Source organism: Pseudopipra pipra, chromosome 15 (genome assembly GCF_036250125.1).
Source record: "Pseudopipra pipra isolate bDixPip1 chromosome 15, bDixPip1.hap1, whole genome shotgun sequence".
Taxonomy (NCBI): domain Eukaryota; kingdom Metazoa; phylum Chordata; class Aves; order Passeriformes; family Pipridae; genus Pseudopipra; species Pseudopipra pipra.
This window is the reverse complement of record NC_087563.1, coordinates 12,865,721-12,875,194: the sequence shown is the minus strand read 5'-3', so window position 1 is coordinate 12,875,194 and position 9,474 is coordinate 12,865,721. Positions and strand designations below refer to the sequence as shown.

Below are 9,474 nucleotides of genomic sequence, written 5' to 3'. Positions count from 1 at the left end.
TTATGGTATAGAAGAAACGACTTAATTGGTAACTGAATTAAGAGCATCCCTTTTTAATGGGATAGGGATTGATTGGAGCGATCCCGCCTGTCGGTATTGCCGGGGATGGGCCAACGGCATCTCCATCCTTGGAGTTCTGGGGGCAAGAGCCTTGTCCCCCAGTTGCTGTGTGACCGTGGGGCGAGCTGCAGCCCTTTGGGGAGCACCTGGACCCCCTTGGGGAGCACTCACAGCCTTTGGGGAGCACCTCGAGCCCTTTGGGGAGCACGTGTACCTCTCTGGGGGCACTCGCAGCCCTTTAGGAAACACAGGCACCCCCCTGGCGAGCGCCCTTCGAGCTTCTCTACCCTCCCCCCCCAAGCCCCGGGGCCCCGTTTAACCCCTTTTTAAGGGCTTTTAAGCCAATTTCCCACCGCGACTCCCCCACCGACGGCGGCTTCGGATCGCGCTCCAGCGGCGCCCACCCAGGCACCCGCCGAGCCGCGGCACCCTCGGAGCGACTTCCTCAGGGAGCCATTAAGGGAGAGTCATTAGCGGGGGGTCATTAACGGGGGGTCATTAGTGGAAGGTCATTAGCGGGGGACGAGGGCGGGGCCTGCCCGGCGGTGGGCGGGGCCTGAAGGGGGCGGTGCCCACGAGGCCCCGCCCCCCGCGCGCGGAGCGGAAGTGCCGGAGTTGCCGCCCGGCGCCGCCGCCGAGCGCGGGCGAAAGTTGCGCTCCGGGAGCGCGGCGGGGGCGGCGGCACCGCTCCCTCCTCCCCATCCCCAGCCCCGTCCCGCTCCTCGCCCCGCTCCCGGCGGCCGCCCCGATGCGGCGGAAGCAGAAGCGGCTGCTGCAGGCGGTGGGGCTGGCGCTGGCCGCCCTGGTGTTCTTGCCCAACGTGGGGCTGTGGTCCCTGTACCGCGAGCGGCAGCTGGAGGGCGGCGCGGCCGGCGGGGACGGGGCGGCCGCCGCGGGGGCAGCGGCGGGCGAGGCGCCGGTGAGTGGCGGCGATGGGGCGGTTGGAGCGGCCCCGGCTGTGCGGGGGGAGCCGCTGGGTGCGGGTCCGGGGGGGCTCCATCGCTCGGGGGGTGCGCGGGGCTGGGCGCGTCCCTCCCTGTCATCTTGCAGGGATGGGGGGTGAGGAGCGACGGCCGCCCCCAAAGAGGAGGGGGCGAGGGAGGGGAGCGGTGGTGGGTTGCTGTGTTCCCTAGGAAGGAGCTGTTTTGTGTATCCTGAGCTGTTTTCTCCATCCTGTGCTTGGGTTGGACGGGGAGCGCAAGTACTTTCTTGCGGGGACGGGAGGCTCTGCTTGCCTTTTTTTTTTTTTTTTTTTTGGCTGAGCTCGGTAAGGGAGCTCGGTAATGCAAGGTCTTTGCTTCTTGCGCCAAGGAGTAAGAAAGGGGAGCTTCTTCCATCCTTGCATAGGAAAGGACAGCAATTCCACCTTCCAAGGGTGTGCCTCGCTGCCACGTCTCTTCACCTGCCTTGGAAAGGTGTGGGGAGCAAACATCACCTGTTACAGCAGAGCTTAGGGCGAGGGCTAGCAGAAAGTACCAGGTGGAGCTTGAAGATTATGTCCGTAGAGTGATTCTCCTTTGGGAAAAGAGAAGCGGATAACTCTTCCTTAGAGGCAGAGGATGCCTGCTGTATACGTGGCCTGAGGATGTTGTAACATACGACTGCATTCTTTTCTTGTCCCACTGGTGTAGTAGTAAATTTCACAGCCAAACCCTTCTGCACAGTGTGTGAGTCAGGAAGGCTGGATCACCCAAATTAGACGTTTGGAAGCTCCATTTAGCTGCAGTTACTTTTGGCTCTGTAATTGCTTTGTCCCCTTCTGGGTTTGGCTTTGTATCATTAAGAATGATTGGGACTTAAAAGCTTGAATTGTCAGTGGGTAACTATCAGTTCAGCTGTCACTCTCCAAGGCTTTGCTTGTTCAAAACCACTTAAAACTCTTAGTTGTCTAAATCTTTCCCTCCTTGGAGACTTGCTGCTATAACTGCACCGTAAAGGTGGAGAAACCTGCTGTGACAATTTCTGCTATGGGGGAGAGAATGCTCTCTAAGAGCTGTAGTCAAAATGGGACTGAGCTCTTTTTTCCCCACGAGGAATGCTTTTTCAAATTCAAGCATTTAGTGCAAGTCTGGATGTAACCATGCTCATAGCTTTGTAATGTCCCATGCTGGTGGGGAAAGGGTTCAGCTGTTGCCTGCCATAAAACATAAACCTGTAGTGAGTCCTCAGACCTGCACAGAAGTCCCTTTGACATACACAGTGGTCATTTAATGCCTGGTGTTCCTGATGTTACTGCTTTATGCTTGTATTTCCATGGGATGCAGGGAATCTATTTTGCCTGACTGGTAAAAATCAAGCCCTGTGGTCCTGCTCCATGGCTTCATGTGGCGTGATGTTCTGGCAAAACGAAAGACCTTTGTAAAATCGTGTGTCCTCCAGAGGTAATGAGGAGCAAGTTGGTAATTATTCTTAGGAGGCTTCAAAGTGACAAGCTGACTTTTAATATTTTTGGTCTTCCAAAATTGTCCTTGTGCTGTGGGCTATGGGTAGCTGTAAGCCAGGCAGTGCCTCCCTGCTGATTCCCGTGTCTGTGCAGTGTTCTCGGTATTTAGACATCCTGTGCTGCCCATGTTGTACACAATGTCGACTCCATTTTTCTATGTCTCTTTAAAGTGTGGCAGCTGTCAGTGAATTGAGATCTGCTTTTGTTTCGATGGTGTGTTGAGCTGGGCAGGAAATGTCTGTACAGCAGGAAAATTTGCAATAAAACCTCTCTGCACTTGTGTAAATCAGAGTTACTGGGTTTTAGGCTGAGGGCTTCATCTTCCAGTCTAATTAACGTGGAGTTATGAGCTCCAGGGGGTCTGCGAGTGAAGATATACTTGTTTCGTGTGCCTGTTTTTTTGAAGGATTTGGCCCTGAAATGATATCTCTAGTTACATTGAGCAAGGGAAAACATACCCTAAAGGACAACGGGCTGTCTTGGTAAAAATAATTTCAAATGAAGCAGAATAAAAACAAACTAAATGTGATTTTGTTTTTTTGTTTAGTTGTGTGGGTTTGTTTTACTGTTGTCATAGAGGTATCTGCCAGCTGACTGCAGAGAGTTTTTTGGGCATCCTCACATTCAATGATTCCAGCCTCTCTTTCTTGGTCCTGACAAGCATTCATGGGTTTTGCACTTACTAATCAACTTCCAGCTTGTAAATGAATATGCTGTTTGTCTGCCTGTTCCTGTAGCCATTCAGAAGAGCTGACTTCTTAATAAAAAAAACTGCAGATGAGAGGAGGCAATAATAATAAAAAATTATATTCATAGCAGTCAGAAAAGATTTTCTTCTGTTTCTGGCTTTAATTTGCCTTTTTGTGAAGCCTAATCTTTGAATTGAGGACATTTCCTATGTACTGCAGAACTGAGCTTCTCAATGAAATCTCTGTCCAGGCTCATTCTTTCTCTTTAAATGGTGTCTGCTGTTTCAGTCAGTGGTTTTATCTTTCAGAGTAACAGCAAAGGGGGGAAAAGGTTTTAAGAAACAGCTGATTTAAAGCTATAAAGCAATTAATAGAATAGTGAGTTGTGATGCTAAAATTCTGAAGTTCGAAACCAGCTAGGAGTTTTTGTTGTCTATCTGTGCTGCATGCTACCTTCAGAATAGTAATATATCACTATAGATGATTTTGCTTTATTTAATATTTCTAGTGCCTGTAACAAACATGTCAGAAAATTAAGCAATCAGAAACCATGTAAATATATTCTAGGGAAGATTATTCTAAATGGTTTCTGTGGAAGTGCCTAGGCAGCTAATTGCTTCTGTATTTACATGTTCAGGGGAAACATTATGGTGGTTGAAAATAGTGTATTGCTTTAATAAGGAGGGTGAGGTCTGTGCTCTTTCCTTCTACCTTCGGGTTTGTTCTTTTGCAGCTCTGTGGGGCCCTTTTTGCTCTACAGAGAAGGGATGGCCTTAAGGCACAAAGGTCTTGGTCGTCCTGCAGATCTCTTTAGAAAAGCTGATGCATTGAGTGAATCCTCAGTACAGCTGTGGGCTCAGAAGTGGCCTCTGTCACTATGTACAGTCACCGAGCAAATGAGATGATCTGGAAAGTCCTTCTTTCATGGCGCTTGTAACAGGTTTGGCTTTAGATGTGGATGGTGGTAACGTGGTACTGAAGTGTTTTGCTGACAGCTTAGAAGCTCCTTAGACTTCATGACTGCACTGTTTGCTCACCACTATGAGTGTATCAGTGTGCTCATGGAATGCAGATTGACTTTTTTGTCGTTTCATCTTTTTCTTTTTTTAACAAGTATTCAATAAGTAAAAACATATGATCTGTAGGTGTGGGGGTAGGAAGAAGCAGCAAAAGAGATGCAGCTATTCCTTTTGTCTCTTGGATCTCTGCTGTCTGCCTCAGAGACTGCTGAGCATCCTCGGCTAAAATGTTTAATTGATGTGTGTGTAGTGTTGCAGTATGGAAACAACGGATGAGTTGGGTTGTGGGCTGGTGGTTGATGTTTGGGCTAATGCAAGTATTTACATGACTTCTGATGCTGTGCAGAGATACTGCTCTGCACCTCTGTGGTCAGGCTGGAGATCCTCACTCTATGTGATACCTGCTTTTCTGGGAATGTGGCATTTGAACTCAGAGAGATACTAAGCTTGAACATTTTTCTTTGAATTGCTGGCTGAAAGCGCTGTAGCAAATTAGCTGCCTTTCGTGGCAGAGCGTTTTTATCTGATATGATGAATGCTTTATGGAGTCGCCCTGTAGCTTGTTGTAGCAGTAATTTGTGCTCTATAAATTAACTCAGGAGCATGATGGAAGTGTATAAATCACATCGGTGATTGTGTGGTGCCCTCTGCTGCCAGCAGGCTGGAGTGAAGTGGGGTGCTCCTGCCTGCTGCTTCCTTGGGAATGAGAAACCCAACTGCAAACCTGTGATTGAAAAAGGGTTTGTGAGAATGCTGCTTTTGGAGAGTTTGGGGTCATAAACTTTGGCTTTAGTGCAATTGAGCTTAAAGTTTCCAGCTACTATTGATGAAAATGTAGTCCTAGTGATGAGCTGAGTGGGGAGTGATGCTGCTGCTTGTGGCCTCCTCAGCAGAGGAAGATGATGGACTTTGCTGTTCTGACCCCGGGGGCAGCTGTGAAGTTGTCAAGGTTTGTCAGCTGTTATGTTGTTGTTGGCAAAAGCTGATAAGGAAGAGGATGTCTGTTAAACAACAGATTCTGTGCTGCCAAGGCTGTGGAGGGAGGAGAAGGGAAAAGTGAGAGGAAAACCTTTCTGTTCTCTGCCAGCCAGAGGTAAATAGAACTACCAGCTCTCTGTACATCATAGGCAGATTCCTTTGTCAATTAGACTGGTCATGTCCTGGACCTTCCTGCTGCTCCTGTCTGGGGCCTGGCTCCTCACAGACCTCTTGGAGATTGCCACGTTGGCAGTTGTGTTTGCCAGTCACTCATGAGCTCATGTAAAGGAAAACTTTGAAAAGCTTATTTTCTAAGTATGGTGTAAAACAATCGGCATCTAAGGACTGAAGTGCAAGTGCTAGAGCTGAACAAGCCTGTTTTAATTTAAGAGTGACTGATTCCCAGCATGGGCTAGTCTTCAGTTGATCACTTCAGTGCACTTGTGAAACAAGCAGGGTGTCCTGAGCTAGAGAAGTATGGCCTGTACTCTTGATTGGCGAAGTGAGCTGAAGTGAATGTGAAGTGTCTAAACCATCTCACAGCTGTAAAGTGCAAAGTAAAATTTGGAAAAAGTGTTTATTAAGAAACTGGAGCTTTCAGTGGCCTTCACTCAAGGTCTCAGTGTGGTAATCTTCTGTAATGGCAGCACAGGCCTGAATGAACAGGCTCTATTGTATGTCTCCTATGCTGTGTGAAAATAAAAGGTTTATTATACTTGGTGTTCCTTATTGTGGAGCAGGTCCTGTTGTTGGAAGAGTGGTTCTGTTTCACCAAACATGCTCTACATACAATTCTTAATTACTACAATGGTGACCTCTCTTCATAGAAGGAAGGTTTCTGCAGCAAAACTTTTTGGCTCCTGGTACCTGAACTACACTTTAGGTCGCTAGTGAAAATCATGTGGTGATCTCCAGAGCTGTGTGTTTTTCCTGTATGAATATGAATCAAATTGTGAGAGACAGCAAGATTTAAGAGCACCTAGAGTTGTAAATTTCCTGCCAGATAACTGCCATGTATTTGACTAAGAGGACTGCAAAACTAACAGGAAGTTTATAACCACCCTGATGAGTGTTGGTGAAATTAGGCAGAAAAATGCTATCAACCAGACTTTTAGTTATGTAGTGTCATCTTCTCCTCCCTGTTTGAGTACAGTTACAGGCATCACTACAAAAAGACGAAGAACTGCAGTTTACCTTCCTATAGCTCTGTATTTGCTCCTTTGTGGAGCCAACTGTAACCTCACTTACACTGGGTAAGAACAGATCCTGTCTAACTCAAACACTGAGGAAATTGTATCCAGGTGTTAAAGCAGGCTGCTCTCTGCTCCTGTTTCTGTTTCTGTGCAACCTTTTCCTGTACCAGGTGACACAGGCAGGCAGCCTTCAGCCTCTGCCTGGGAAGTACAGAGCTGGTGGAGTGCATTAGGAGTTGGTAGGAGGGATTCCACTGTGTGCTTGAAATATCACTAGAAAAAAAAAATATGCTGCAGGAATTTGTTTTGATTGCCTATGAAAGCAGGTGTTTCAACCTGCAAGCTTGTTATCCTGTGGATTTTAGTGGAGCTGTTGCTGGTAGGCTTTTATGGAGTACACCTCAACTGGAGTGTGCTGTGCTGCTTCGTGGTACTTCAGTGCAGTGTAAATGCTCCTGTAAACAAAGCTGCTGTGATATTTGCCATCAGAGGACACTCTCTTTCTCTAGTGTCCGTCATGCTTCATGTTTCCATCCTGTTAACTCTGCAGAGTAACCCGAGTTAGCGATGCTTTTGTTCAACAGTAGCATGAATAATGCACAATCCTTCGAACACGCTGGGAGAGAGGTGGCTGCAGTCACTTTGTGCAAATGAAATCTTTTAATAGTAATAGGTCCACTCAGGTCAAGTGGCCTGAGTCTGTGTGTACGTTTTCTTCTGGATCACCTTTTCTAGAAAACTGGAAAGAAATTTTTCCATGGCTGAATGGATCAAAAGCTGGCTGTTCTGATGGGATATACTGCGGTGGCAAGCAGATATTAATGATTATTTGAATAGCCATTCATTTACTTTAGTCAGACTGAGGTAGATTGGGTTAAAGCTGAATAGTTACTTTCTGTTAATTTTGTATCTATCTCTTCCTATTCTGGAATCAAATCGGGAATAGTCTCTCTACCCTACATTTGCACTTAGTCTTAACCTGAGCTATCATGTCTGGACAGAATGATTTCAGTCAGTCTTAGTGCAATTTGGCCACTCACATATTCCTTCTGGATACAGCTTGGCCTGGGATTCCTCTGCTATAAAAAGACATTCTGACTTGCCTTCAGGTCCCAGATCGTGTGCAAAACCAATAGCTGTTGGTGGAGATTTTTAGCAGTTAAGGGATAGTGTGAACCTATGTGTGAATCTGTTTATCAGGTTTCACAGATTCCCGAATAAGTCCTGATGCCTGAGTCACTTTCAAGAATGTAACAGTGTGATGCCTAATTTCCAAATCCAGGGATAATAGCCCCCCACTTTCTAATTTTGATTTTTTATATTCTGCTTTCGGACTGCCTTTTGTCTTGTTGGCAGTGAAAAAACTTCCATATTCTCTGTTATTTGTTTAAGTCTGTTGGCCTGTTGTCGTGACTTCTTACAATGCAGGGAGCAAATAAGTGCTACTGGTCCTTCTTTATTCGACATGAAGCCTGACCTGTCAGGGGCAATGATATCTTTTCTATCAGTGTAACCCACACTCATGGTGGTGTTTCCTGCATTTGTGTTACCCTGGCTAGATGATGGATAGGTAACAAGGAATGGAGTGTTTATCTACACAGCTTTTTTAAGAATATAAGTAGTACTGGATATCAAATTATGGCTGACTTGTCAGACTGTGCCTCTTATGTTAGATTTAGAGGGTCTGGCAAACGATTGGAGAAAGCTACAGATCAGTAAATCAATACATAGCACAATGAGTTGCCAGACAGCCCTCCTTTTCAAATGCCTGGATAGAAGAGTAACTTCTGCTGTGTCTGAGATCTGCTGGTAGATCTGCATCCAAAGTCCTGTGCACCCCCTAAAATATAAGAAATGGGTCACTTGACATATCTCCTTATTGTTCATAAACTTGATAAAGCTTTAAATTGCAGCTTCAAAGAGGGGAGGTCTACCATTTCTTGGTCCTTAAATTTGCTTTTCTTTCTAAATAATTAGCTCTCTTCTCTGCCCTTTTACAGTTCCTTCATTTTCTCTAATCTTAGCTCCAGGTTATAAGAGAGCTCTCTAGAGCATATATCTATAATTAAGGCTTTTTAACCACAGTTACAGTGGAGTATAAGTGGTGCTCTGGTCTTGCCAATATCCAAGGAAGAAACTTGCTTCATTAGAAAAGTTGTTGATTTTATTACAACTAAAATCTCCACTATCCCTCTCATGGAGTTTCCTCTGATACTTCTTCATACCTTCCTGCTTTGGTAAGTTATCTTTCTAAGGCTGATGACCATTAATGGCCTATCATCTGTAGCTCACAAGAATAAAAAGGTTTTATGCAGTCTGCCTGTCATTTTCTTGGAAATGCAGGCTGCCAGCTACTGTGAGTAGTGTCCCTCATGAGTACATTCAGAAAACCTGAGAGTTTAAAATGGAAACCCTGTTTTAAGCAAATTCATGTCACTCCTGTGGATATTATGGTTCTTCCCTTGGCCAGAAGTAGAAAGCAAAGGAAGGGAAGGAGGTTGAAGGCAGCGAGGGCTTGACTGTGTAGTGCTGCCCAGTCTGGTGGAGAAAGTCACTCTTAATGTCACCAAGTAAGTTGACTGTCTTCCAGTTGTGACTTCTTATTAATTTTTCAACTTTAATACTTTTTGCAATTAGCAGAAGTAGGAGAAAGCAACTTCTAAAAACTCTCTCAAGACAGTGAATTCTGGCATCCTTCCCTGCTAAGCTGAGCATTGCTTCTGCAGGGAGATAACTAATTTCTCTTCAAAGCCTTATCCCTCAACACTAATGTGTATTTCTCATGTGTTTGTCACGTGTAGCTGATGTAGCAGTGAGTGACCTGACATGTTTCCCTGATGTAGCTTTCAAAGACAGACCTTGTCCTGTTCTGTGTGGTTGCAGATCACAAGGCAACTGCTGAAGTGAAACTTCCCAAAGGCATTTCAGAATACTTTTTAAAATACACAGAAACTGCGCTATTTACTGAAATAATGACCAGCAAAGGGGTTAAATTTCAAACAAATATTTGAACTAGTGTCTTTATTTAGGATGCCTATAAATGAACTGTCTTCCTGCTGGAGAGCTATTTGATCATAAAAATAAAAGATTCA

General features: G+C 45.8%; 1 protein-coding gene across 1 annotated transcript in view; it reads left to right on the top strand.

Annotated features, from left to right (window-relative positions):
- The first annotated feature begins 678 nt into the window (after window positions 1-678).
- Window positions 679-9,474, top strand: part of GALNT10 (polypeptide N-acetylgalactosaminyltransferase 10) — an 81,952-nt gene continuing 73,156 nt past the window's right edge. Inside the window, exon 1 of the mRNA XM_064671978.1 lies at window positions 679-979. Coding sequence (XP_064528048.1) covers window positions 809-979 — 171 coding nt within the window. The 5' untranslated portion in view covers window positions 679-808. The remainder of the gene's footprint in view (window positions 980-9,474) is intronic.